Below are 27,751 nucleotides of genomic sequence, written 5' to 3'. Positions count from 1 at the left end.
AGTGACTGCTGTTCAGCGGACAAGCCACTTTTCAGGTTCGGAGACTCCATTCTCCAACTATCATCTAGCGCTGTGTATAAGTCAGTTGCTGAGACCTTTGTTCTTTCCACTATTACCCCCGTCGTTGTTCACACCGACTCCAAACAGGAGACACTGTCGGAAACTCGTGCTACATACTCTGCGCTCCTTGAAAGTCTTCTGGTCTTCACCGAATGGCTTCTACAGGTCCCGGCTCTCTATTTGGAGGCGGAGGCGGCTTGGGTGCCACGACGCAGGCGCCAAACACCTCCACAAGCATCCTCGGGAATTCCTCCGCGACACAGACTTTTCCGGGCGCCTCTCTATTCGGATCCAAGCCGCAAGACCAACAACAGCCTGCGCAGTCCTCAATGTTTCCCCAATCCCAGGCGCAGCCGGGTTCTAGCCAGGCAACCCAGCCCGCGTTCTTCAACAGCTTACTGGAACGCGGTCGAAAGAGACCACTCTCGTCGATGGCGCAAAGCAACAACTTTGAAGATTTACCTAGCCTTCAATTGGGTTTGGACGATATTCGGAGGAAGGCAAGGGAGCTCGGCAGCCCCAGGGCAAAAGACTCCCAGCAACATGTCCCCAACAACAAAGCGTAAGGAGCAAATCTGGACGGAATGTCAATTGATTATGTCCCGCTGATGGTATATCTATAGTCACTATTTGCTCGCTGCATCGGGCGTCTCACCGGGGCACGCACTGCGAGACCTGAAGGCGCTGGATCCGCAAATCCCAGCAACGGCTCCTCCCAAGGATCAGGATCAATTTGATCCCGACAATCAGAAGTTCCTGCGAAACATGCAGCAGCGTGGTCGCCAAGTGATGATCGCGGAAAGTCTAACCCGAACCCACAAGGATTTTGATGCCTTTTTGGAGGATAAAATTGATCTAGATTGGGAGGATCAACGCCGAAAAATATTCCAACATTTCGGCTTGGCCCAAAAAGATGGTGCTCCTAGCGAAGGCAAGGGCACATTTGGCCGCTCAACGAGACAGTCCAAGCAGTTCGGTTCTACACAAGCGCAGGGCCCTCAGAATGCATCTCGCAGGAGTGTATTTGGACGCTCTGGCCTGGAGAAGTCCGTCATTGGAACACCAGGAACTGGAAGGAGCCAGCAACTCTTTGAAGATGCGCACGACCGTAACGATAAGTCGAGTGGTCATTCTTCCGATCTTCGGTTTTTGCGGGAAAAGATGCGTCTCTATGCAGATAAGGTTCAGCTATTGAATTCAGCTAGGCTTCAAGCGCGTACATTCCCTGTTCTTCATGAGTTTGCTGAAGTTGAAGAACATGCAGGTGGCGATGTATGTTATGATCCAAAGTTTATGCGCGTTGATTTTGCTGACAGTCATAGGTCCCTCGCCAACTTTTTGACGCCTACAGAGCTTTGATTAGTATCGTTAGAGAGCCCCCGACTGTCGGAAACGCCTCGGAACCTGGTGCCATACGCGAGCGACAATTTTCGGAAGACTATCTAGACGACGCACCTAGCTCTCGCCGGACAATCAGCCTCAAGAAACGAATTGTCGAGGGATCTAGGCTGTTCCTCGAAAAGTCATTCTACAACGAGGTCGAAAATGTAATCGCAAAGAACCCGCGGGAGGCGCAGCTGGGAGGCATACCGACTGTGGTAAATAAGATTCGAGCATATATTCGACTCAAGGCGGCAAGGAAAGACCTCGCCCCTGATGGGGCCGAATTGCAGGTTGTTGGCCAAGACTATTGTTGGATTCTCATCTTCTACCTCCTCCGCTGCGGATTTGTTACAGAGGCGGCTGAGTATGTGAGCCAAGATCCTGGGTTCCGGTCATTGGATCACAAGTTTGTGACCTATATGACAACCTACGCGCAAAGTCGACGATTGCCGAGAGACCTGCAGCAAAAGATCAACGGCGAATACCAACAGCGTTCGCGCAATGCTCCTGAGAACACTGTCGATCCTTATCGTATGGCGTGCTACAAGATCATCGGACGCTGTGAACTTAGCCGCAGACGTTTAGAAGGCGTCAACCAAAGCGTTGAAGATTGGATGTGGTTGCAGTTTACTTTAGCCCGAGAAGATGACCGCGCCGAGGAGGCCGCTGGTGATGTCTTTGGGCTTGACGATATCCAAACTGATATCGCTGAGATCGGCCAGCGCGTCTTTGGAAAGGGTCAAGAGGGCCCTGGCGGTTATGGAACCTTTTTCCTCCTCCAAATCCTCGGTGGAATGTTTGAACAGGCAGTATCGTACTTGGGAGCACATGCGCCGGTCAGTGCTGTTCACTTTGCGATTTCTTTGTGCTACTACGGGCTTCTACGCGTTTCAGACTTTTATGTGTCTGGAGAAGAGATCTGTAAGTACTGCTGCTTCTCATTGTGTTTTGTTTCTGCGCTGCGACACCCCCCTCCCCCTCCGGTTGCCTTGCCGCTAATACAAGCTTTACCAAATGAAACAGTGTCCTTCACCGTCAAGCAATTCCCCCAAATTAATTTTGGCCTCCTGATCACTCAATATACGAGGGAGTTCCGCATAGGCTTTGTTGAGGCGGCCATTGATTACTTCTGTTTAATCTGCCTTAACGCCGATCTTCCTGGTTCACTGGGCAAGTCCCAGGCCTCTGTTTGCTATGAGGCGCTGCGGGAATTCATCTTAGAAACGAGGGATTTCGCCAAGTTGTTGGGTGATATACGGTCAGATGGGACCAGGATCAAGGGCGCTATTGAGCAGCGCATCAGCTTGATCAAGTTGATTGATCAAGAAGAATTTTTGAAGACGATCACCACGCAGGCAGCCGCTGTCGCTGATGACAAGGGCTTGATCACGGATGCTGTGCTTTTGTATCACCTTGCCGAAGACTACGACCGAGTCATTGATATAATCAACAGGGCGCTCTCTGATTCTGTGGCGGTTGAGCTCGGAGGGCAATCGTTGACGCTGCAGCCCCTACGACCACGCACTTCGTTAGAACAGGACGGCCAGGATGATCCAAAAGCTGGCACCAGTCTTAGCTTGACGGCCGTGGAAAACCCGGCGATCCTGGCAAGAAATATGATTGGCCTCTACAACACCAATGCTCTGTATTACCAGCGCATTCGTCAAGTCAACCGCGATGCATGTGGTCTTCTACTCCGAATGATGGAAGCCAAATCATTGGTCGAAATCGGGAAGTGGACGCCCGCACTTGATGTGAGTTTGATTCCCAACGCCCTACTTCTGATTCTTCTCGTCTAACTGGCTCCAAACTAGGTCATTAACGAACTGAACATCCTTCCTTTGCGCGCTAGGAGCTCTGTTCCTTACATTCGAAGTGCAGCTCAGACATTCTCATCCTTCCCCCCGATCATTTCACGTAATGTCGGCCATGTCATCATGTGGAGCATTACGTGTATTGGTCACGAGAGAGAAAGGTTGAACTCTGGGGTATACGAGAACGAGATCAGGCAAGGCCTCGCGGAGGAGCTATTGGTCATGGCCAAAGACCTCATGATATTCTCTGGGATGGTCAAGTACAAGCTCCCACCACGGGTGTACGAGACCCTTGCTCGAGCCGGTGCGGACATTGGGGCGTACTAAAGGTTGTCGGCCCGACAACTGCCACCTCAATCTTTAGTCTCTTAAGTAGCATATTTGAAAATGGACATGATGGTTATTACTACAGAACAGAACACGGCGTATTATTTCAGAGGTCCTTTAAAAGCGTGTGATTAAACCATTCCGTCTAGACCGGGGCCTGCGTAGTCATTCCCGCGGCCCTGAATGCCAAGGCCGCAGCGGTGAGCCTGCCCGACGGACTTCCTTCCATCAATGTGCGGCCTTGGGGAGCGGGAATGGAAACAACATCAACGTCACCACCAATCGTCGTCGCCGCCGCCGTCGCATATGGCAATACTAGTTCATATACTGGTATATGTGGACATGATATTATGGCTTGCACAACTTAGATACGGACACCCATGGAATTACCAAACACCGCAAGGGACTACATTCTTTTGAATGAGAGGTCCGGATAACGCCGAGTGAAAATAGCGCGACATTCGACATGGATCATGATCATTCCAGATCTCCAGTTTCGCCGTCGCTACCCCTCGATGTTGACACAAAGCAACCGAATAATGAAGCCACATCGCATACAAACGAGGCGGTCGAGAAGGCCTTGGACGGAGAAGCGGAGAAGCGTTCCAACAACAAAACAGCAAACGCAGAGCTGTTTTCGAAAAGCAATCTGCAGCCAGCGCCAGCTGAGGCTGAAGATCCAGCAGAAGCTTTTAGTACCGTGAACTTCCAACGTCCGTCGGGGACGGGTCTCTGTCCCGCATCACCAAACGATGTCCCGGAAGAGTCGGATCGAAACCGCACTGGGGATGCTTGTGGCTGCGTGGATCAAAGTACGCCTACCGCCCACTGCTTAATTAACAACCCACCAAATCTTGCAAAGATACGACAGGTCATGTTTGAATGTAAAGACCCGATTGAGATCAGTCTTGGGGAATTCGAGACCTACTGGCCTTATATCGACAATGTATGGGTTAAGCAGAGATCGAATTCCAGCAAGGAAGGTCATTGCACGACCGATTATTACATGTGCCGCTTACGTCGCCCAACTCACCGCACATCGGAGACCCGTCCCCTACCAGAAGGCAAGCGCCCGCGAAAGAAACGTACACGTGAGGGGGGTGTCTGCAATTTTCAGATCAAGGTTGTGCGTTTCGAAGGCGCATATTCGACCGTGACTATTGCGCGAACACCCGGGAGCAGCTGTGCTCACTCGCATAGCCTTGACCATATTGACGGGGTGAAAAGGAACTCCGGCCTCATGGAGTTCGCGAGGAAGGAGGCAGTGAAAGGCTATTTACCGTCTTCGATCTATACGAAATTTCAAGAAGAGCCAGAGAAATTGGCGGAGGCGGGAGGGAAGTTTTGCACGGTTACAGATGTTCGCAACGTCTCCGCAAAATGGAGGATACAGAATCCCGAAGTAAAACTCGTACCACATGATGGCTACGAATATCAGAAAGGCCATGGGATTGTGAGGATAGGAAGGGCTAATGGAAATAGCGAATCTGCCGGTGAACTAGGGCCGCTCAAACCGAGTCTTGACACGCCACTGCCACCAGATACCTTGCAATTCCCCCAGTTTTCACTAGAATTCCTTGCACCTTATCTTCCAAAAGATGACGGGAAACGCTCATTTCCCCACGTGACATTATCCTATGCATCTTCTATGGATTCTAAAATATCACTGCTGCCCGGAATGCAGACCGTGTTATCGGGCCCAGAAGCAAAACTAATGACCCATTATCTCAGATCACGGCATGACGCTATCCTGATAGGGGTCGGAACTGTCCTTGCCGACAATCCTGGACTAAACTGTAGACTGGAAGGCGCTGGTGGATTTGGCGGTCTTGGGAGGATGTGGCAGCCGCGGCCTGTGGTCATTGATCCAACCGGCCGATGGCCAGTCCACCCTGAAAGCCGAATACTACGGACGGCGGTTGAAGGGAAGGGCAAGGCCCCGTGGGTTGTCGTGTCGCCCGGTGCTCAAATCCATCCTCAAACGCTGATGATGCTCAAAGGATACGGGGGCGACTTCCTCCGCATCGTGGAATTTAACCAACATTGGCGACTGCGCTGGGAAGCCATCCTACGTTCTTTGGCTTCCGAGGGAATCAAGAGCGTTATGATCGAAGGTGGCGGGACTGTTCTGAGCGAGCTATTGAACCCCGAATATACCGAGTTCATTGATTCCATCATTGTTACCGTCGCTCCGACTTACTTGGGCAGCGGGGGGGTAGGAGTGAGTCCAGATTCCAAGCGCGATGGACAGGGAAAACCGAATGCCGCCCTTAACCCACGGGATGTGAAATGGATGCCCTTGGGGCAAAATGTCATCATGTGTGGGAAAATCAAGTCAAATACGATTGATGGCGATTCATGACCCAGATTCCTACCCTCGTACACATATGACAAGATGAGTTAGTGCTCAAAGCATGCTTGATGAAACCATACGGCATTGCAAGTCTTGATTGAACCTTCTTGAGCTTTTCTCAAGAGAGGCCTAGTCCCAAGACTCAATCAATGATCGCAATCCAACCAAGATCAATTACGACTTCTTTGTTTAAAAATTCATAAAGAGAGCAAAGAAGCATGACGAGTAGAAAGGATCATCGATCATGGTAAGATGAACCTGGGTAACGTTTCTTCAGCATCAAAGGGTCTCTTGTTGGCTTTGACATGCCTTTACTTCTTTCTGTCCGGAGCCTTTGTCCGGATTACTTACATGGAACCAGTGACAGTGTGATATAAAGGGAAATTATTATTCCACATGAACTAGGATATTTGAAGTTTTAAACCATCTACCTCTTATGAACTGACACAACAAATATTGGCTTGCGTAGGAAATTTGAGGAGTGCTCGGTTGTACCTCATCGTTTATCTTCTCTCCGTCATTTTCGAGGCTTCCTATGTCGGAATAATATCTAAGACTGAAAGGAAAAGAAGGTGAATGAACTTTAGTCTATCCCGGTTCCAGTCTTATTATCTAGATGTTGGTGGGACTGTAAGTAAGGCCAAGTCTTTTGTTTACTTCTTATCGATACCTCCTATCAGCATCATCGTCATCAACAAAAACAACCTCCTCTTCAAAGGAGGAAGGGGGAAAGGCAAAGGGAACATGTCAATGGCAAAAGAGAAGAGGGAAGAGAGAAGGGAAGGTGGAACGAGAGATGAGGGAGAAAGACTGGCTTTCTTTGACGTCAATTTGGTCTTTCATTGTTCCCTTTCACGCGCATTGCCCTGGTTTTAAATTCCCCAGTTTCTTCCTATTCACCAGTCTTCCCATCTCTTATACAAATCTTACTCATTATTCTGCTGCAGTCTCCCTTCTCTGGTATCATTATCAACCTCATCAAGTGAGGTGCGACTTCTTGGAATGAAAATGCCCCCGAAAAAGAGATCTCCTAAAGCTACTAAGCCGGCCACGCCCAAGAAAGCTGCAACGAAGGCACGCACTGGGAAAGCCGCGGCTGCAAAGAAAGCCAAAACTGTCGAGCCCCCGAATGAATCGCCATCCAATCCCACGCCAATCGAAAACGGAAAGAAGCGCAAGGCCGACACGGTCTATGGGCCCCCTTCTCCAGGATTGAAAAAGGCCCGCGTCGCTAAGCCTCGTGTACCGAAGGCGAGGGCCAAGGTGGTGATTAACCATGCTCCAACTACCCGGCTTGACGTTTATGTGTGCGGTGAAGGAAGCTCAGGTGAGCTCGGGCTTGGACCAGCGAAGAATGCGGTCGACGTGAAGCGTCCTCGGTTCAACCCTCACTTGAACGCGGACGAAGTGGGTGTTGTACAGGTCGCTGTTGGTGGGATGCATTGCATTGCTCTCACGCATGACAGCAAGATTCTCACTTGGGGCGTCAATGACCAGGGTGCTCTTGGGAGGAATACTGCTTGGGAGGGGGGTTACAAGGACATTGACGACAACAAAACCGATGCAGATTCGGACTCGGACGACCTAGCTCTCAATCCGTACGAATCAACCCCAACAGCGATTCCATCCCAGGTCTTTCCAGCTGGCGTTGCATTTGTTGAAGTCGCTGCTGCTGACAGTTCAAGTTTTGCATTGACCGACGAAGGCCAGGTATACGGTTGGGGTACCTTTCGAGTAAGCCACTGCAAAACACTCAGTTGACTAAGGTTCATGCTGACAGACTCTCCAGAGTAACGATGGTATCTTAGGGTTTGATGCCGACAATACAGTGCAGCTGGCCCCGACTTTGATTCCATCGCTCAAGAAAATAAAGCACTTGGCTTGCGGGGATAACCACGTCCTCGCGTTGAATGACAAGGGGGCCGTGTTCTCCTGGGGCTCGGGCCAGCAGAATCAACTGGGCCGTCGTATCATCGAGCGCAATAAACTCAATGGCCTCCAGCCTCGTGAGTTCGGCCTACCGAAGAACATCGTGCATATTGGCTGTGGTGCCTTCCATTCATTTGCCGTCCATCAGTCTGGGAAGGTCTACGCCTGGGGATTGAATAGCTTTGGCGAGACAGGTATTCGGGACGGAGCCGGTGAAAATGAAGCCGCGATAGTTCACCCTACCCTTGTGGCTACTCTAACAGGCAAAGGTGTTGTCCAGGTCTGTGGTGGCGCCCACCATTCGCTCGCTATTACCCATAATGGTCAATGTTTAGTGTGGGGTCGGCTAGACGGTTACCAAACTGGACTGAAGATAGATGCCTTTCCCGATGAATCCGTCATCAAAGATGAGCGTGGACGCCCCCGGATACTGATCGAACCAACACCGTTGCCAGGAATTGAAGCAAGTGTTGTGGCAGCTGGCTCAGATCATTCGATTACCATTGACACTAGTGGCCGTCCTTGGTCTTGGGGGTTCTCAGCTACTTATCAAACGGGACAGGGAACCCAGGATGATATTGAAGTAGCTACATTGATAGAGAACACCGCTGTCCGGGGAAAGAAGCTGAATTGGGCTGGTGCTGGTGGTCAATTCTCGGTTTTCACGGGGCCCGCGACAATATAGACTTGAATTTGATACTCGTCTGGGATGTATGTTTGTGTAAGATGCACTTGTCGAGTAGAATTGTGGGCTTGATCAGTTAATATACCCTTATCTCCAATCTATCGCACTGTTCATTTTCCATTTGGGAAAGTATGCTAGAAAAGGTTTGAGATCACCATAGCTCTATTATATCTTTGATTGGAACAAAGCAGTGGTTAAATTACATCTAGATCATCCATGAAGTCAAATTCATCGGCGTCCCTCTGAGGCGCCTTGGATCCAGCCGGCGCAGACTCAGTTGTAGCCATATTTTCTTCCTCTTCTCTTAGAAGCGCGTCTAATTCGTCATCGTCCGGGGCATCCTGCCCGGCTGTATCCATCCCTGTATACTCTTCAGGGACAAAATGATCCCTTACCGGGTCATCAGCGGGTGACTGCTGTTCCGAGCGCCTTTGCATCTCCGATTGTAGCTCATGGCCGGTGCTGTCTGGTGGGTGCGCGCTTGCACTCGTTGCACCATTGAGTCTCGCCCCAATCTCGGATATCATATCAGGTAGTTTTATGGCCAGCACATCATCGTCATCGTCCGCAGACTGGGACTTTGGGCGTTCCTCTTCAATCCACTCTTTTCGCATGGTCCGTAAGCGCTTCGAATGTCCCAGCTTCTCGATCATAGCGAGGCCGTCGGCGAATTTCGCTCGGGGATATAAGTCGTCCAGCCAAAGCTGGTAAAAATTCAAGAGACGCGCTGCATCTGAGAACTGGTGGTGTATTAGCGCCTGCATTTTGAACCCTATGGTAAGAAAAACAGCAGACCTCGTGGCCTTTTCCCTTGAAATGCAATTTCCGTTTCGCTCTTAAGCGCAGCTTCGGTATTCCGGCTTGCGATAGGAGTCTGATGTTGGTGAAAAACAAACATTAGCCTTTGTGTCAAAGAACAAGAGGAGAAAGGAGAGACCCGACACCGAGTCAACCTACCTAGTTTCATCCAATTTCGCAACAGGTTGACGCTGTTTAGATATTTTGACCTCCTCGTCCAGCCCAAGTCCCAACCCCGAACCATTGGCTTCTGCAGGTGACATTGCACGGTCATTGTTTGTGGGCGCCGGTGCGTCATTCAATATTGCGTCCATATCATCATATGCAAACAGATCGTCACCTAGATGATCTGGTGAAGGATCTCCTCGTTGGATTCCTGGGTTATCTGAACGAGCCATTGCTATGCGCCGTGCCCTAGTAGCAGGGTCTTTGTATAATGTATTGGTGGTTCAAACGAAACTCTGTAATTGATTGCGTTGCATCCAATAATGCCTGGTGTTCTTTGATTTGAAGGCTGTATAATCGTATAAGCCCGATCTTGCGATCAATTGGTGATGATCAAGTCGCGTCAACGCGTGGTGGCTGTTGGATAATTAGATAATTACATACATACATAAAGTGTAATTCATTGTGTCGATAACGCTCCTCGTCCCTCACTGACTCTAGTACGATCTTGATACATTATCACGGTAATTACCACCAGAAACGATGACAAGACCGAAGGACTACGTAAGAAAAGATACGGTACAAAGATCCTGTGTATTTCACTAAATAATGCAGGCTTTCTGCCACCCTATTCCGCCCTTCCTCCGCTTCCACTGCATAGCACTATTACTACGGGCACCCGTCTATTGGCGCGTCGAGTCTGCATAGGCGGGATTATCTTCAATTAGGTAATGAGCTATGCACATCCAGGACCTTTCCTATTGGCAAAAGACTGATTTCTTGGCACACCTTCCCTCCTCCGAGTTCAACTCCGTCGGACCTGATTCAAGTACTGGACGTCAACTCATTCAGCCTGCGCATTGCAAAGCACCTTGGGCTGGAATCCACACAATGTCAACTGACTTCAAGCCTGCGCCTCTGCCCTCCAAACGGGCTAACACCGATTACCCAGTTAGACAACCCTTTTGTCCCTAATCCCCAACCATGTGTAATCATCGCTAACATTGGCATTGCAGTTAATTGATTCGGATCCGTATGAACTCCCTTTGTCGATCGCATGTTATAACGTTACTCACGATTTGCCAGGCATTTGAGGCGGGTTTTCGGTTATGCGAGACCTTCAGACTATGCGGTCGCCGGTGGAATGGCAGCCGCCTCTCCACTTACATTCTGGATGATGGAGAGAGTGAGCCCTTCCCATGTTGGTCGGGGAGGTTTTGCTCCTGTCATGCGACTGGCGACTGCTGTTGGTCTCATTGGTGGTCTACACATCCTTTATCAGAGATCTTGCAGTGTGTCTCCATATACCCTCGCTTAGCTCTAAGCACCTATGGACTAATGCGGCTTTAGATCGCTTCTACGGCTTTTCGGAGAACTCGAGGGAGGCTGACATGGACATGAGGGAAATGGTGGACAAAGTCAAGACTGGCCAACCTTTATACGGCACCTCCCAGGTCTCTCCCTACTTGCAAGGTGTCGCAGCTAGAAACTCGCGGTTTTCCGAGCTCTTCATCCACGTCATCCCGTGGTTCAACGTTGTCAACCACGACCAGGTACGGCCTTCCCCCTACTTCCCTCGTTTCTTTTTGTACTCCTTTTCGGGGGTTCAGAGGCTTTAGCGCGACGTACTGACATGACTCAAGCACGGTGTCGATACGGCCAAATATTATCAGCAGGCTGAGCGGGAACTTGAGACCGAACGTTTGGCAGGTGGTGGCTCTTCCTGAACCCACATAGTACAATGTCAAGAGGGATCGTCTGTTATCTAATTGCAAGTTTCCGTGGCCCCTATGTATTATTCATCATTTCTGGTATCGTGCGCAAAGAAGAAAATAATTGTTAAGCTGTATAAAAGGATGATTCCAGTCGCGCTTATGGTTTTCCTCGCGGTAAGGCCCTAGTCATTTACTCATATTCAACCTTGGTATTTAGCTGTCGGTTCTTTTTTGGTCGAGGCTTCGGTGCTGCTAAAGTAAGCCTATGTGATATCAGTAAATATGGTTTCTCATGCTCACCCTTGTCATTTTCTTGGATGTAGAAGCGCCGCAGTAGCATGATAGCCTCTTCGCGAAACAGTCCACCATACACGGGGTAGGGCGGATCTATCGTATGACTAATAGACTGTCAGTCTTTGACTGTCAAGCCGGTTTGTATGGGCAACAGACTCGGAATGTAAAGATAGGATGCTTCCTGTGCCTCCGAATCGCTCATTACCACATCCAAAATAGACCGAACGTATCTGGTATTGTCTTAGGGCTGAAGCACACATGACACATGGCTCTACTGTCACATATAAATCTGTGGAGCGTAGTATCGACCTAGGATAGCTCTGGAGGACTTCTTCTATTGCAAGGAATTCGGCATGCCTTGTACCCTAACAACAATATATCAGTAGGAAGTCCGCATCTGTCCAACTTGATCCAACTCATGTGCTCAACATGGCGTTGGACTCTGGACAGACCCTGAATATCTGCCCCCAATCATAATGGACTTCTCCCGTTGCACAAGAACAAGGGCAACCTACATTCATTGATTTGTTGGTATCGTTCATTCCACGAGCGACTATCTTTTGGTCGTACACTAGGACGCATCCCACAGGGGTCTCGCCTGTCGCAAGCGCTTTTTCACCCTATGCCAACCATGAGCGCCATCCTTGTAAAACTACTAGTGAGTAAGACCATTAATCACCATCAATAGAGCTTGCTGCATGAAATAGTCATGATCTGCATCCCCCGGTTGTGTGTCCGGGATATTGTCTTCCAGGCCCATTATGCTCAGCGTGGGGTTTTCTGTCATCCACTAGATCTGAGGAGAATCGATTTTGCCAATTTGACTTTCAATCGATATCTATTATCGTATTTAGCACCATAGGGCAAAGTAACATCAGGTCAGGTTGATATGGCTAGGCCTGATAATGGGGATCATTCTTTTTTTTTTTTGGCTGACGTCATCATATCACGAGCGCGTAACGGACTGGCGCATAACAACTGGCCCGTGCGCGATGTCTATCTGTGGTCCTGTCCTGATGAACTTTATCGGAGCAATGAGCGGGGAAACAATATTCATGAAAAGAAAGTGTACCAGTACTTAGTTGCAAGCTGTCAAGCTCATATAGACACGGCTTTGGTACTTGTCTCGATGATTGTACAGTATTTCACGGCTGGCTCGTGTTTCTGTTGAATTACATGGCACACTGAGGTTTTCGCGTCCAGTGCCTGGCACTTGTACCAGCGGTTCTTGCCAGTGGGATCGTCAACAAAAAATCAAGTCACATCAAGCAACAGAACGAAATCTACGTCGGGTCCTATTTCATGTATATCGGATGGCCACCATTATGCCTACTGCGACTCGCTCGACCCCGGATGAGTCCGATAGACAACCTACACAGGCTGTCCCATCTACCTTGGCTGCGCAACTAGCCCCGCGACTGTCATCCCAAGGAAGCCAGGCTCATCATCTTACCAGAGAGACGTTCTACCAACTCCGGCAAGAGCTTATAGGAAGCAAATATAACAAGACACGCCTTGACGATAGTGTCACTGATGTTGCCAAATTAGTCTACATTGTTCTCAAAGCCGGTCTAGAGACGAGCGCCGAGGGGGAACGTTTGAACGATGACAACTTCGAGGGTCAAGTGTTTGACTGCCTAGATATCATAGAGACCGCGGTTGGAAAGGCACCTCAGTCGTTGACAGAAATTCCTGATCCCGACATTGTGGCGGAAGGAGCACATGCGCCGTTATATGTTTGGCTGGTCATTCAGCTCATTCGCTTGCTTGGTATTTGTGAAAATGACAAGATCAAACGGAGAGTCAGTGGCACGTTTACAAGCATAATCTGTACACAGTATAAGAACACCAGAATCTGGAATGACTGCCATTCAATCCAAGGGTTTCTGCGAGCCTGCACCAATGGTCTGTAGATATCCGGAACTGGTTCGGCCACAAGCTAATTGGTCCTAGACACTTTGCTTGCTCTTGAAAACCTCACCGCTCATGGGCTTCGAGGTGGACTTACAGCCTATGTGTCTATACCCACACCTACGGGCACTCTATTGGATGATTTGGACAGACTCGGTCTTGCTCGCGAACTGTTCGATAAAAGGCTCCGACTCGGAACAGTGGCTAAAACCTTTGACATAGCATTCTACTTACTTGAGACGTTCAACTTCAAAGACTCAGATTGTTCCGGGGCTGTTGAAGAACACCCAGTGAGTCGGCAGTCCTTGGGATGGGTTCTCAACGGATACCAACGATTAGGGAGAGTAATCTGCATCTGGCTTCACAAAGCCAAACTAGATGAGATGGACACCATGGGTGAAACCTCCGTCAAATTGCTAGGCCGCATTCGATCATACTGCGCATCTGGGTCTTATTTATCATCAGGCGTGAAGCTAATTCCCGATTTGCTCCAAATCGTAAACGACTTTCTAGCACTGGACAATCTGAGCCAGTTTACTGCGCTGCAACTTGAGCTGAGCAGATTCATCGAAAGTGTTACTGGCTGCTCTAATGCAACCGACACGTATCCCACCTGCATCAGAAATCATCTCTTGCCAACATTGCAAACGATCAAGAACGCATCTAATGACCATCTTGAGCCAAGTCTCCAGGTAAATCTTCAAGCCAAGTATCCGCTCTGCCATCATGCCTTTTAGCACTCACAAAATGCAGGTTGCAGTGCAAAATTTTCTGAAAAGCTTTCAGCATGACGCTTCTCAATCTGGTGCCACAAGTACCATGAACGCGAGACCCCTCGACAACACTTTCTCTGGAAGCTCAACGGATCCATGTCATACCATAGATGAGCATAGACATCTACAAACGCCCAAAAAAATATCTCACTTGTTCCCTAACGCCGAGTCAAAAGACCAAGATGTAGCGCAGGGTCTTGTCTCTGGGTTGCTCCAATTGTTGGGGTACGAGGATATTGAGCGTTTGGAAGATCTGACAGCTAATCTATCGTAAGTATAATGCCACGGGTTGTTTTCCAGATATGCTAATTCAACGGTCGATGAAGCAACTCATTTGATTCACTAAATGAGCAGGTGAAGCACCAAGTTCTTATTTTCATGAACCAGATACCATGTGCTTTGGGCGGGAGGTTGGAGATCACAGAGGGACTCGGTCTCAATGCTAAAATATTCTGCAATGTCTGTGACACAGATGATTATGAGCACTCTTCTGGAACAGAATGGAAGTGCTCTGAAGTAGGTGAGTTATGCAATATGTTAGTATGTATAATCCCGAGGCTCTCGCGTTCCCCCAAACTCAGGATAACTGCCATGGCTGCATTAAGAAGGAATCTGGTACATGTACCATACTCGTCCCATTTACAGCTCACATCGTCTGTGTTCGGCGAGTTCTGTCTACATTCATTGCGGAGTTCGGTCAGAGAACTGAGAATAGCCACTGGGTATGTTTGCCTCGTTCACTTGGAGTAATGGAAGTTAACTAAAAGCCAGATATTCGATAATCGCCTTTGTGAACAAAGGCCTGGACCGCGAGACCCGCCGGCGTAATTTCGTTTTCATTCTGGACTGGCTAAAGGGCCTTTCTGACAAGCAGGAAACGACACTACATGAAAGTTGTATATTGACCTTATGCCGACTCGCCAAGTATGATTACATTGACACCATGCAATCAAAACTTGCACTGGACTAACCAATTCACTCGTACCAGGGCATCCGGGGAAGAAGAATTGAACATCATCCTTCTTCGTCTCGTAGAGTATCTAGGGCATCCAAATCCTTTCATATGTGCAATCGTCTATACTGAAGTGAGTATGACTCCTTCGAATCCGCGCGTACTTTTGTATAACAATGAATCAGCTTTCCAAACTTGCACAAAACCTCTCGTCTACCCCCGCCAGCTTATTACGACCTTTCTGGCGAACCATCTCTTTAACAGTCATCAAGAATTTCCAATCTCGACCCCATATGGCTGAGCAGCTGTGCGATCTTCTGGGAATGAAGGTCGACGACTATCTTCGGCTGACTGAAATCCACATCCTTCCTTACTTGGTGCTCACACGGAAACGAGATATCATTGCTAGGATCGGAGCAACTTACAACAGTGGCAAAACGCCATTTGATATTTGCTCAGAGAAAAATAATCTCGCAGCAATCCTTGCCTTTCTTCTTATCCAACCCTCAACGGATCCCGAAGGTATGGTCATGTCGACTTTGTCAAATGTTGATTCTGCGTTTGAAGGCCGTGCCCTAGCAGAATTAGTGAGGATTGAACCGATCCTGATTACATGTGATCTGTTGAAAAGACTTGGAGATTCCGGTGAAGACCAGAAAGCAAGAGTATGTGTTTCCCTCTCTTTCTATATCCAGGCATTAAGTGCTGATAAGGGGAAGTTTCACCAAGCACTTCATCTCTTAGCCCGACTTGTTCCGCGGAAATCTACTTCTTCAGCAAGAAAGTCTAATCTTCTGGGCTACTTTATTGAAGAACATGTCCTTGGTATCATTACGCAGTTTGCTCATGCTGTCAATGATTTCCAAATAAGACAGTCCTTGATTGAAAAGAAACGGAACATCGTAGCTATAGGGGAAATGGTCAAAATTGCATCTGGCCATGTTAGTAGTGCCCTACCACAGGTATGTACTTCAGTCTATTGATCCTAAAAGCATGCCGAGCAGGATAATTGATTGATATAGATATGTGCTTGTCTGCGCTCTGCGCTCGAGATTGATGACCTATGTAACACTGCTTTCAAGATCTGGGCAGTACTGGTGAGCTCTCTTCAAGAGGAAGAGATTGAGCCCCTGATTGATCAAACTCTTGCCATTGTTATCAAATACTGGTGCATGTTCACCGAAGACACAAGAGCATGCGCTTATGATCTGGTTGAATTTATCTTGAGAAATCATAATGGGCTGGTGCAGGAAGTCTACAGTACTATGCCCTCTTTGGCCTCCATTCCAGCCATGTCCCCATTCGAAGATGAGATCCAAAGAATGAAAGGGCAAATGGATGTTCGGACCCAGTTTTTGGCATTCATTCGTCGCTGTCAAAGTGAGAATGTCACAGTGGTTGAGCAAAATTTGACTGAGCTTGTGAGTTATCTTACAAAACATGAGGAATTCCTCCATATGTCTGTTCTCAGTGAGCAACCAGACCCAGTCGTCCCTCAATTGGTACGGTCTTTGCTTGACTGTTGTGTGAAGTTCAACACAAGCTCCAACTCCGTGACCCTCCTTTCTGCTCGATGCTTAGGTGTAATCGGTTGTCTGGATCCTAATAGGGTGGACACAATCAAAGAAAAGAAGGACATTCTTGTCTTATCAAATTTCGATAAAATGGAGGAAAGCTTTGACTTCATTCTCTTTTTCCTTCAACATGTGCTTTTTGAAGCATTTTTATCGGCCTCTAATACGAGAGCGCAAGGTTTTCTCGCATATGCCATGCAAAACTTGCTGAGGTTTTGCGGTCTAGACTCGGCTGTCACTCAGAGGTCTCGGGACATACAAGCAGAAGAAAAGTATCACCGTTGGCTCGAGATTCCAGAGACCGTTCGCAACACTTTGACCCCTTTTCTCACCTCAAAATACACAGTGACAGTTGGGGCTGTCACCTCGGGCTACAATTATCCGTTGTTTTCCCCAGGTCTAACACACGGTGATTGGCTGAGATGCTTCGTACAAGATCTGCTGCAGAAAGGGAGCGGTGATAATGCGCGGACAATCTTCAGTGTTTGCAGTCGCATTGTAAAAGGCCAAGATATCTCGATTTCTGCATTTCTCTTGCCATTTGCAGTGTTGAATCGCATTGTTGGGGGCACTGAAGGTGAAGTCAAAGATTTATTACAAGAGCTGACTCTGGTTCTATCCCACCCTCTTCCAGATACAAGCAATAATCTCTCCGAAGCCATATTACTCTGCAGCCAGGTAAGTTTCATGGAATCATCTGTTACAGTGTTGTCTGTGTGCTGATATCCAGACTTTTCTTCATTTAGAGTGTTTTTGATGTTCTTGATTACCTTTCCCGGTGGTTGCAGGGCAAAAAGAAGCAGCTGAATAGTCTCCGAAATCACACAAGCCGCAGTAGCCGAGAGGCTTCACGCGACTTGGCAATAGGGACGTACTTGTCGCAAGTTAAAGCAGTCGAGTCTCTTTTGGCCTCGATACCACCTGCAATTATATCGAAGAGAGCCGTTGAATGCAAGTCTTTCTCTAGGGCTCTATTTCACTGGGAACAGTACATCCGTTTATCCAAGGGTCAACCGGATAGACATACTCCTGCTAGTATTGAACCGCTGTACCAGCGCCTTCAAGACATCTACAGCCAGATCGACGAGCCAGATGGCATTGAGGGTATCTCTACCCATTTGCATGTGCTCAATATCGATCAACAAGTTCTTGAACACAGGAAGGGGGGGAGATTGGCGACGGCTCAAAGTTGGTACGAGCTACAACTTGAAGAAGAGCCTAGTAATAGTGACGCCCAGTGGAATCTCTTAACATGCCTCAAAGAATCAGGGCAGCAAGGTATTGTTCCATACAAGTTCTCACCCCTACCCAGTGCTTTTCTCACTGCTTTGTAGATGCTATTCTCAATCGTTTTGAGCTCCTCGGGGAGACCGGGTTGACTTCCAAAGTGTTACCCTTCGCAGTTGAGGCTTCTTGGGTCACGAGAAAGTGGGATAAATTGCACCGATATCTTCAAATCTGCCCCCAAGAGACCACGGGAGATTTTGACATTGGCATTGGGCTGGCTTTCGACGCTTTTCGTAATGGTAACAAAGCAGGGTTCAAAACTATCGTCAATGATCTACGACTGAGCGTTTCCAAATCACTGACAGCCAACTCCATCACGTCGCTGCAATCATGCCACGATAACATGTTCAAGCTACATGCCCTTATGGAAATTGAGTCCATATCCAATCATGGGAAACAAGATAATGGGCACTCAAGAGCACAGGCAGTCTTGAGCCGCCGGCTAGATTCTCTAGGCGGGTATATCTCTGATAAGCAATACCTTCTAAGTCTACGAAGAGCGGCAATGGAACTCAAGTATGTCTCAACTCGAAATCACGCACTGAGGGTAATGCTAAGACAGTCTAGTGGCACCTTCACCGATTCAGATATAGCTGCCACTTGGCTAGCCAGTACCCGTCTCTCAAGGAAGGGAAACTACACCAACCAAGCATATCAATCAATGCTTCACGCAGCCCGCTTAAAAGATCGCTCGGCTACAATAGAGCACGCCAGGCTACTCTGGAAAGATGGACATCATCGGAAAGCAATACAAACCCTAGAAGGTGCAATTGCGGCCAACGAATTCATCTCAGACAAGTCTAGTTCGGTTGAACCCAGCTCGATTTCTCTGTCTACTAGTCGCGAGAAGCACCAGAACATGCTTGCTGCAAGGGTATCTTACTTTTTAGCACACCTGTATCGTTTAGAGCTAACGTTCTTAGGCCCACCTTTTGCTTGCAAAATGGACGGATAGAGCTGGGCAGACTCAGTCGGAGGTAATAGTTCAACGGTATCGTGAAGCCATCAAACTCCACTCAAGGTAATAGGTTATTTTCATTTCTCCAAAGGCCATACTAACGAGCGCTACTAGGTGGGAGAAGGCCCATTATTATCTTGGGAAGCACTACAACAAGATAGTGGACTCTGAGCGAGCCAAACCTCTGGGGAAAGAGGCTCAGATATAGTATGTCGCTGTCAACCCTCAAAATTAACAGCCCCGATGTTTACAATTGTCTCTCAGTTTGAGCGGCGAGGCCTCGAAGCTTGTAATCGACAACTATCTTCGCTCGCTAGCGCATGGAAACAAATATGTTTTCCAGTCATTACCAAAGGTCTTGACACTGTGGTTGGAACATGCATCAGCCGTGGACCAACCGCTCGACCCAAAACTAGGAGATAACGAGTAAGCTTTTCCAATTTTGCATGCAAATGCCAATGTGATGATTCAATGGCTAATTACAGGGGAATCACTGCGTAATCAATAGAGAATTCCAAACACACACCTTGAAGCAACGGAAGAAGAGCCTCGATGATATGCATTCACATTTGAAAAAATACGTGAATCGGATGCCAGCTGCTTTAGTAAGTCCGTCAACATCAACAGCATACAGAAATTTGGTTAACGGACTCAGCTTTTCACCATTCTCACTCAAGTTGTTGCAAGAATTTGCCATCCAAACACCGTTGTTTACGATTTGCTGGCGAAGATTGTAGCCAAAGCAGTAAATTTCTTCCCCCAGCAGGGACTATGGACCGTGCTCGCCGTGGTCAAGTCGTCTTCCAAAGACAGGGCCTCACGCGGCATCAATTGTCTCCAAAAAATAACAGTATGATTTGCGACATCGAGATACACGTTGTTCGAGGATGTTACTAAACGTCACAGGATGTCAACAAAAAGCTCAAGGCCGAATCACCATCAGATATGCGTGCAATGATCAATCAAGGACAAAAGTTCTCCGAGGAGATGCTGCGGCTATGTGTAGCACGCATCGAGGATAAAACATCGAGGATAAGTTTGGGCCGGAATTTGGGATTCAATCACAAAGTAGCGCCCTGTCGACTTGTTGTGCCATTTCAAACTATGTTGACTCCTAGTCTACCTGCAAGCCATGAGTCTGAGTACCTGAAGGGCTTCAGAGCTTTTCCCAGAGACCCCACGGCAATTGATGGTTTGTCACTGCTGGCCCTTGGATGAAACATGCGTACGAATACTAACAACGTGGCAGGTGTGCTTGATGAAGCTCAGATCCTAAACTCGCTTCAAAAACCCCGGAAAATCAGTATTCGAGGTACAGATGGAAAGATATACAACATCCTTTGCAAACCAAAAGATGACCTTCGCAAGGACCAGCGCCTTATGGAGTTCAATAATATGATCAACAGGTTTCTCAAGCGGGACGTGGAGTCAAGTAAACGAAGGATGTGTGAGTATACCCGAGACGTATGTACAAATCTAGAGGAGCCCTTCAATACTGATTCGCGTTTCAGACATCAAAACATATGCCGTTACTCCGTTGAACGAGGAGTGTGGGCTCATCGAATGGGTCGACAATCTGAGGACATTAAGAGATCTTATCATCAAACTACTGAGAGAACGAGGCATTACACCCAACGTGAGATCTCCCGCATGTCTGTGGCCAAAAGCAAAGTGATGGTCCAACTCACCTATTACAGTACAACGAAATCAGGCATTATCTCAATGAGGCGTGCTCTGATGACTCGAAAACCTCACTGTTTACGACCAAGATCTTATCCAAGTATGGCCTCTGAATTTCCGCTGCTGCAATTCATTTTTGACTTTGTGCACAGATTTCCCCCAGTTCTACACGAGTGGTTCGTGGAAATGTTCCCGGAAACTGGGGCGTGGTTTGCCGCAAGGCTTCGCTACACTCGATCCTGTGCCGTCATGTCCATGGTCGGATATGTACTTGGGTTTGTAAATCTAGAGAGTTCCATTATGCTCATGAACTGATGTTGTGTTACTGCAGACTAGGGGATCGGCATGGAGAAAACATCCTCTTCGAAGAAGGCACTGGTGGTGTGTTGCACGTTGACTTCAATTGCCTTTTCGACAAGGTAAGTGGTGCAACTGAGAGATGGCTCCCGAGATGTTGATCTGACCGCGGTTTCTTGTAGGGTTTGACGTTCGATAAACCTGAGTTGGTTCCATTTCGTCTTACTCCAAATATGGTGGATGCGTTTGGTGCTTACGGATACAATGGTATGCAAAAACCCTCTAGCCAAAGTCACTCAAGTTCCTGGCCTAATATAGGACATTGGCTGACCCAATTGGTAGGGCCATTTCGTAAAACATGTGAAATCAGCCTCGACATATTGCGCCAGAACGAAGATGCACTCATGACAATTCTGGAAACATTCCTGCATGATCCGACAACGGACTTCATTGGTAAAAAGGTAAGCCGTCTCAATCATTCAAAATTCCAATCTTTGTTATTCTAATCCGTTTCCATAGCGCCGTGCCCAGGCAAATGTTCCAGAAACACCGGCAGGTGTTTTGGAGAATGTTCGCAACAAACTTCGAGGCCTGTTACCCGGGGAGTCTGTTCCCTTGTCCGTTGACGGCCATGTGGATGAACTGATAATGCAAGCCACCGACCAGAAAAACCTGGCTGCAATGTATATCGGTTGGTGTTCTTTCTTTTGAAGTGACTATCAGATTACACACTTTCCTATTCATGGGTATTGTGCGGCGTTAAGCATGGAGTGGTTTGGATAATCATCACGCAGCACCAAATAACGCTGTGCGAATTCGGACAATTTCTCTTTGGGCGTTGATGGCCTTTCCCAGTTCATTCTTCCTGTTCTTAAGGTAGCCTAGCTAGGAAATTAAGAAAGAAAATGCAGGTACATAGAAGGGTACATGCACAGAGAAGCCCGTCAGGTTCCGACGCCACACATCAACATAATTTACATTCTTCCATTATCATACCGGTCACGGCCTCTGGTTCTACTTGGGCTTCGACTCCTGCCACTGTAGCTGCTGCCATAGCTGCTGTAACTCGGACTGCGACGTCTATGTCGAGAATTATCCACACGCGGACGAGTGCGCGGTGGGGACACTGACTCGGAAGCTAATGAACGGGAACGGCGTGGCGACCGGGAACGAGATAAGGACCGTGGTCTGTAAATATCATGCCTTTCCATGTGCCGCGAACGACCGTAGCCCCTCGAGGATCGTTGGTTGTGTGGAGGAAGTTGAGAGGAACGACCGTCCCCTCGAGATGGGCCACGGCCAGGTGCTTGACGGCCGAAACTACCTCTGCTTCCGCGTTCAGGGGGAGGTGAACGAGAGAAAGCCCTTCTCGGAAGAACGATGGACACATTTAAAACAGCGCCGTCGAGTTGCGCTTCATGCATGTGTGCAATGGCTGCCTCGGCATCGGCTGGATCATGGTACAATACATAGGCGGTGCCCCTGTTTGTCATGACTAGAGTGATAGATATATCAGCATCTCCACTTGATCAATTAAGGAGCATGTCAACCTACATGCTTTGTTCATAGGAAGTTCAAGACTCTGTATATCGCCGAAGCTCTCGAATATCTCCCGGACATGCGACTCGGTTACATTTTTCGTCAACTTTTCGATGGCAATCTACTTGCATGTAAGTTTTATGTCTTTGACGTGCCGAGCTATTGGCTAAAAGGCGTAGAGGGCTTATAAACTGACTTTAGAGCTCCTTGGGAGAGAATTGACCGGACTGCGAGACCGACGGATGCTCCTGCTCCTGCTCCTGCTCCTGCTTCGGCTTCGGCTTATGCTCGCGCTTCTGCTCCTGCTTCTGCTCCTATCCCGTCGAGAGTCCAAACTTCGGCTTCGAGATCGTGAAGGGGAGCGGGTCCAACTTCTAGAACGGCGGCCATTGCGGTGGTCTGGTTTTGGTGAGAGGGACGGATTTCGACCAGGACTCCGAGACCTAGATTTTCTCTGAGGTGATACGGAATTCCGAGGGGGCGGAACTCGTTCCTGTCCTCGCTCGTAGGATGGTGAGCGCATTGATAGGTATTGTCCAGGCTGCGTTTATGACATGCGATCAGAGAGCACTTTGTTGCGAATCCAAATGCCTTCCGGTATTAATCACTGGGCAGGTTGGAGACGTAGTTTCAGTCTGCGGAGCCCTTATGGATTAGCTAAAAAGAAAAGTGAAGATAAATGCGTGGACGAGCAATTGTCAAGAGTCACTAAGCAGGCAGCTATCGAAATCAATAGGAAAATGTAGCTGTACCAGCTCGACTGCAGGAGTATATTGTACTTCCGCTACCCCAGCCCGTTAGTTAACTTCACTAGACAGTTATGAGTTTAGTCACTCGCATAAAATGACTCAGCAGCTATGCTAGTCAGCTGATGTTTTTATGCAAATCAGTATCCAGCAAAGTGCATATATCTTGATCATACTTTTGAAAACACGCCGATCTAGGAGTTACGAGGGGTCTGTATCTACTCAGTAGTGATGTTTAATAGTAGTGGTGTGATAAAAGAGCAAAATATCCCAGTCCGTTGAATTTCCTAGCACTCAATCAAATGGACTCGATAGTAAATCCATACTGTATACTCAAGCCTGACTTTAGGCCTTACATATGTCTCTATACAAAGTACCCTGTACGGCAGCTGTCAATAATGATATGTCTCGCGGTATGTATTAAATGAGGAGATGACAAAATATCTTTTACAGTTTCGGGATAAAGTCCACAGAAAGATTCTGAACAAGCCCCCTTCAAGGCAACATTGGTAGCCCTGTAGATACCGAGTCAACCCTTCGTCCTTTCTAGATTGTTTACATGTTATCCATGAATTATGTGATGAATTAGCTGGCCATGCGTACACTCTCAAGTAATGGTATTATCTTTCAAAGATCCCATTTCGTCACTTCGCCGATATATAACGACTACCTGATGGTGTTTGTGGGTGTTTAGTCCTAGGTAGAAACTCCACCCCATTGTTCAAAATCCTGAATCACCTCATCCGTGATCTGCCTTTTGACCTGCCCAAGAGCATACTCGAAGTGTGTCCACCTGACACTTTGCTCTTGACCAGTCTCTTCCTCGTCATCCAACGCAGCCTCACCCGCTGTTTCACATATGCTCACGATCTCTGCTCCCGAGTAACCCTCGGTTTTGGAAGCCAGTTCGTCCAGTCCTACCTCGGGGTGGATCACGGACTTACAAGACCAGATGCTCAAAATCTCCTTGCGGGCCTCAAAATCAGGAGGTCCAATGTAAAGTATATTGTCCAAGCGGCCTGGACGCATCAAAGCTGGGTCAATTACATCTGGTTTATTCGTGGCCGCAACAACCAAGACGTTTCTTAGCTCTTCGATGCCATCCATCTCATTCAATAATGTTGTGAGCACATTGACACCCCCTTGTGAGGTGCTGCTTCTCTTTGAAGCTATCGCATCGATTTCATCGAAGAATATGATACTGGGCCTCGCAGATCGTGCTTTTCGGAAAATCTCCCGCACACTGCGTTCTGACTCTCCAACATACATACTGAGAATCTCAGCACCCTTGACAGCCAGAAAGTTGAGGCCTGCTTCAGTAGCAAGTGCTTTAACCATCAATGTCTTTGAACAACCTGGAGGTCCATAGAGGAGAATCCCTTTTTTACTGTTCACATTAAGTCGGCGCATTCTCTCCGGGTACTACACTCGTTAGTGCATTTGACTCAGTAGCTCACGGCAAAGACGCACCTTCAGAGGTCTCATCACAGCTTTCTGGAGATGCCTTTTGACACTGTGTTGTCCACCAATGTCCGACCACCTCACTTTCGGCGTTTCTAAGAAGACCTCCCGCATTGCAGTTGGGCGAGTCTCCTGCAGGGCCGAGAAAATGTCAATTTCCTGGATATTGAGCATAGCCTTCACTTCTTGATCATTTCCCGTGGAAATCTCCAATGCGGCTATATCGTCACAGAGCGACTTCTCTGTTTCGGCCTCGAAGACTTGTCTTTGCCTAGCTTTACGACATACAAGCTGTATCAGGGCAAACAGATCAGCACCGACATATCCGTGTGTCTTCTCGGCCATCATGTCTATGAGAGTGTCACTTAACGCAGGCGAGGCCCCTCCACATATCGCTCGTAAGATCTCAGATCGGTCATGTGCTGTAGGGACCTGCAACTCAATTTCAGTTGCGAGACGGTGAGGCGTTCTCAAAGCATCATCCACTTCATTTGGATGACGAGTTGCGGCCACAACCATAACAAGGGCTCCTTTCACGAGATCCAGGCATTCACAAAAAACCGACCCTAGGGACTGTGAATCTAATGAAGTTCGTTTAGGGGCTATGATATCCAGCTGATCGATTATAATGACACTGGGCTGGTTGCGAATGGCTTCTTGAAAGAAATTGCGCACTCGTGCTTCGCCATCACCCGCACCTCTGCCTAGTGTAGCAGAGCCTATAGTGATTGCCTTTCTCCATCCAGCCGCCTGAATCCGGGACAGCAGGGAAGATTTACCGGTTCCTTTTGGGCCATACAAGAGTATACCCTTGCTGTGCTCATAAAATTGCGGCATTTCCGGTCCGTGTGGGCTAGGGTTGAAGTCTGCGAGACTCTCATTCACACTAGCAACTTGGCGATTCATTCCACCCAAACCGACTGGCTGCACTTGAATCCTGAGGCTTCCACTTACTTCCCCTGCCGTGGGCAAATCTTCGTTCACTAAGATTTTAGTGTTTTCAGTGAGGCGAAATAATGTGGTTTCCGTGTCGCGATTCTGGGGCCGAATGTCTGCAACCCTGAAGCTCCTTCTTTGGCCTTTAAGCTCCGAATCAAAAACAAGACCGGCAGTAATCAGTTCACATCTGGAGAGAACAAATTCTAGAGACCAAGCCCAATGGTTTTTGTCAGCATGGGCAAGCGAGCCGTATTTAGCTATCCTGTCTGAGTCTGAGCATTCAAGCAAGCTGATTGCTTCGATCTCTTCCAGAGGTTGTTCAAGTTTGTTAACTGAAACCTTATCTCCGGGCTTAATTCCATAGCAGTCCTGGAGGGTTCTTGACGCTTGGAGACCCGTAGTTTGTATGTTCTCCGATGCCCTCCACGCTATTGCTGTTTTAGATGCTTCACCCGGGGAGGTTATACTGCAAGGATCTCCAGGACGAAGTCTCAGGGATGCCAAAGAAGACGAAGCGAGATGAATACAGAAGGCATCTTTGTGATCGCTTCTGGGTTGTTTTGAAAGTGGCCGTACTGTAAAGGATCGAGGTTCTGACATCTTTTGGCGAACTGATCAGAAGGGATAAATCACAATTGAGTTTGAGCTAGCTTGTATCGCGGCATTGACTTCTAGCATATCATGGCATGGAGTTCTGCAGAATACGGTGTTAGGAGCAACATAGTTATTGAGAACAAGCCTCGTGGGTATGTATGTTGTCGAAGACTTCTAGACAAGCAGTGTCAGAGTACATACATGTTTGATTTGGACCGGCTTTACCAAGAGGTATTTGTTAGTATAAACGATGGACTGGAGATTTTTTATATCCACCAAGTCAATCAATACAGTGCAAACACAGGTATATACAAAGACTCTGGAAAATAGACAGTGGTGCGGCAGATTGCGTGAAGTAGATATTTTTTTTTTTTCCTTTCCCCGTCACCCACATGACTAACAACCGCTAAGAAGGAATTAGGTTGCAGAGTGTAGAGTAGTTTATGCAAATTAGAATATCTCAAGATCTCCAAAAGTAATAGCAACTTAAAAGCAAGAGAATTATATTTTGTCCTCTAGTCAATTTTTTCTCCTATTTAAGTTGAATGCTTTAGTATCCTCGGGCTGTTCAACATGCGAACACTATTGGCTCCACATCTCTCAAAGGAAGCTTCATCCAGCTCAAGTTCCTTGGCACGCAATGACATACAAGACATTTTATGATGGATGTATGTGTATGATAAGAGATATACAGCGTAACTAGTCATGCTGGACACTTCATACACTCTGCTATCATGGACACAAACGCTATTCGACATGAATCTATCGGGCCTGCTCAGTGTAACCTACTAGCATTTGATCACTGCTAACCCTTTGTTTCATCTACTTGCTCAAACCGTGTAACATCCGCATGAGAGTAGCAGTTTACACGGCGCCTTATTTGTAAATCAACTACTTCTGGCGTCAAGATTATGGAGCAATATGTCATGGCCCATTGGCAAACCGTAAGTGGCAAATTATATCTACTATCCTCCTTCCACGTGTCCGCCGTTTCTCGGTTACTGCCCCTCAAATTCAAGACACAGCTGCGATTAATGCAGTACAAGGTCATCTTGATCAAGCTCTCTTGTACAGCAATATGTATAAAGATATAACGTCTCTACGGCTTAGAGTTATATGATCTATTTTATACCAATATGGATGTAGTCATACAATCATAACGATGTTATGGTTGATATATCTACCTGTTTTGCTTGCCCCTGAGAATTGTCCTACACAATTCCCGCCATCACAGGTATACGCTCCACTATTCGGCAGCACCCATTACAATAAACAGAAACTAGGGATAAAGTACTCGCTTGTCCGTAGCCTAGAGACCCTGCTCTTTGATACTCTCCCACGAAGCATGGATATTTTGCCAAGCGCATGCAGCACCATGTACTGTAGTGGTGAAGCTTCTCGACTAGATATGATAATAGACTTATTAGGTATCCCAAACCATGGTCAGAAAAGATAGAAAGCAAGCAGGTGAAACGAAATGCATTCAGCAACGCCGCCTAATAAAAACGAGGAGAAAA

General features: G+C 47.8%; 9 protein-coding genes across 9 annotated transcripts; 5 read left to right on the top strand and 4 right to left on the bottom strand.

Moving 5' to 3' along the window:
* The first annotated feature begins 13 nt into the window (after positions 1–13).
* On the top strand, positions 14–3,648 carry nic96 (linker nucleoporin NIC96). The gene is made up of 5 exons (XM_024834679.1): positions 14–622; positions 684–1,332; positions 1,383–2,364; positions 2,467–3,197; positions 3,258–3,648. The coding sequence occupies exons 1-5, from the start codon at positions 213–215 to the stop codon at positions 3,582–3,584; spliced, it is 3,099 nt and encodes a 1,032-aa protein (XP_024688497.1). The 5' UTR covers positions 14–212; the 3' UTR covers positions 3,585–3,648.
* Positions 3,649–3,868: 220 nt separating this feature from the next.
* Positions 3,869–6,288, top strand: P168DRAFT_260877 (RibD family protein). The gene is made up of 2 exons (XM_024834678.1): positions 3,869–4,396; positions 4,447–6,288. The coding sequence occupies exons 1-2, from the start codon at positions 4,337–4,339 to the stop codon at positions 5,944–5,946; spliced, it is 1,560 nt and encodes a 519-aa protein (XP_024688496.1). The 5' UTR covers positions 3,869–4,336; the 3' UTR covers positions 5,947–6,288.
* A 657-nt stretch (positions 6,289–6,945) lies between these two features.
* P168DRAFT_244864 (RCC1 domain-containing protein) lies at positions 6,946–8,551 on the top strand (the record flags this gene model as incomplete). The annotated part of the gene is made up of 2 exons (XM_024833948.1): positions 6,946–7,671; positions 7,727–8,551. The coding sequence occupies 2 exons, from the start codon at positions 6,946–6,948 to the stop codon at positions 8,549–8,551; spliced, it is 1,551 nt and encodes a 516-aa protein (XP_024688495.1).
* A 176-nt stretch (positions 8,552–8,727) lies between these two features.
* On the bottom strand, positions 8,728–9,941 carry P168DRAFT_307819 (Chromosome segregation in meiosis protein 3). Its single transcript, XM_024839142.1, has 3 exons — positions 9,509–9,941; positions 9,347–9,425; positions 8,728–9,291 (listed from the first exon to the last, which is right to left on the bottom strand). Exons 1-3 carry the CDS (start codon positions 9,745–9,747, stop codon positions 8,746–8,748), a joined length of 864 nt encoding a protein of 287 aa, XP_024688494.1. The 5' UTR covers positions 9,748–9,941; the 3' UTR covers positions 8,728–8,745.
* Positions 9,942–10,380: 439 nt separating this feature from the next.
* P168DRAFT_276686 (putative NADH-ubiquinone oxidoreductase 21 kDa subunit) lies at positions 10,381–11,383 on the top strand. Its single transcript, XM_024835579.1, has 5 exons — positions 10,381–10,465; positions 10,531–10,547; positions 10,601–10,806; positions 10,865–11,067; positions 11,158–11,383. Exons 1-5 carry the CDS (start codon positions 10,406–10,408, stop codon positions 11,239–11,241), a joined length of 570 nt encoding a protein of 189 aa, XP_024688493.1. The 5' UTR covers positions 10,381–10,405; the 3' UTR covers positions 11,242–11,383.
* P168DRAFT_80938 (nucleoside deaminase) lies at positions 11,277–12,454 on the bottom strand. The gene is made up of 5 exons (XM_024842156.1): positions 12,203–12,454; positions 12,039–12,143; positions 11,680–11,888; positions 11,530–11,627; positions 11,277–11,478 (listed from the first exon to the last, which is right to left on the bottom strand). The coding sequence occupies exons 1-5, from the start codon at positions 12,308–12,310 to the stop codon at positions 11,420–11,422; spliced, it is 579 nt and encodes a 192-aa protein (XP_024688492.1). The 5' UTR covers positions 12,311–12,454; the 3' UTR covers positions 11,277–11,419.
* Positions 12,455–12,568: 114 nt separating this feature from the next.
* atrA (protein kinase MEC1) lies at positions 12,569–21,666 on the top strand (the record flags this gene model as incomplete). Its single annotated transcript, XM_024841620.1, has 26 exons — positions 12,569–13,428; positions 13,477–14,126; positions 14,188–14,477; positions 14,534–14,929; positions 14,979–15,131; positions 15,196–15,292; positions 15,345–15,824; positions 15,879–16,121; positions 16,182–17,411; positions 17,480–18,011; positions 18,068–18,536; positions 18,588–18,894; positions 18,944–19,041; positions 19,093–19,185; positions 19,243–19,404; positions 19,487–19,583; positions 19,634–19,828; positions 19,885–20,170; positions 20,228–20,425; positions 20,490–20,614; positions 20,676–20,758; positions 20,811–20,933; positions 20,990–21,077; positions 21,138–21,222; positions 21,298–21,416; positions 21,475–21,666. Exons 1-26 carry the CDS (start codon positions 12,837–12,839, stop codon positions 21,664–21,666), a joined length of 7,383 nt encoding a protein of 2,460 aa, XP_024688491.1. The 5' UTR covers positions 12,569–12,836.
* On the bottom strand, positions 21,656–23,253 carry P168DRAFT_276682 (RNA-binding protein with serine-rich domain 1). The gene is made up of 3 exons (XM_024835578.1): positions 22,691–23,253; positions 22,510–22,615; positions 21,656–22,450 (listed from the first exon to the last, which is right to left on the bottom strand). The coding sequence occupies exons 1-3, from the start codon at positions 23,015–23,017 to the stop codon at positions 21,930–21,932; spliced, it is 954 nt and encodes a 317-aa protein (XP_024688490.1). The 5' UTR covers positions 23,018–23,253; the 3' UTR covers positions 21,656–21,929.
* Positions 23,254–23,875: 622 nt separating this feature from the next.
* On the bottom strand, positions 23,876–26,554 carry P168DRAFT_307816 (putative AAA family ATPase). Its single transcript, XM_024839141.1, has 3 exons — positions 26,436–26,554; positions 24,711–26,334; positions 23,876–24,662 (listed from the first exon to the last, which is right to left on the bottom strand). Exons 2-3 carry the CDS (start codon positions 26,238–26,240, stop codon positions 23,937–23,939), a joined length of 2,256 nt encoding a protein of 751 aa, XP_024688489.1. The 5' UTR covers positions 26,241–26,334; positions 26,436–26,554; the 3' UTR covers positions 23,876–23,936.
* Between the last annotated feature and the right edge of the window lie 1,197 nt (positions 26,555–27,751).

The sequence above is a fragment of the Aspergillus campestris genome, assembly GCF_002847485.1.
Source record: "Aspergillus campestris IBT 28561 chromosome Unknown P168scaffold_17, whole genome shotgun sequence".
In the NCBI taxonomy this organism is placed as follows: Eukaryota; Fungi; Ascomycota; class Eurotiomycetes; order Eurotiales; family Aspergillaceae; genus Aspergillus; species Aspergillus campestris.
Note: the sequence above shows the minus strand (reverse complement) of the source record. Positions and strands in the feature narration are given on the sequence as shown.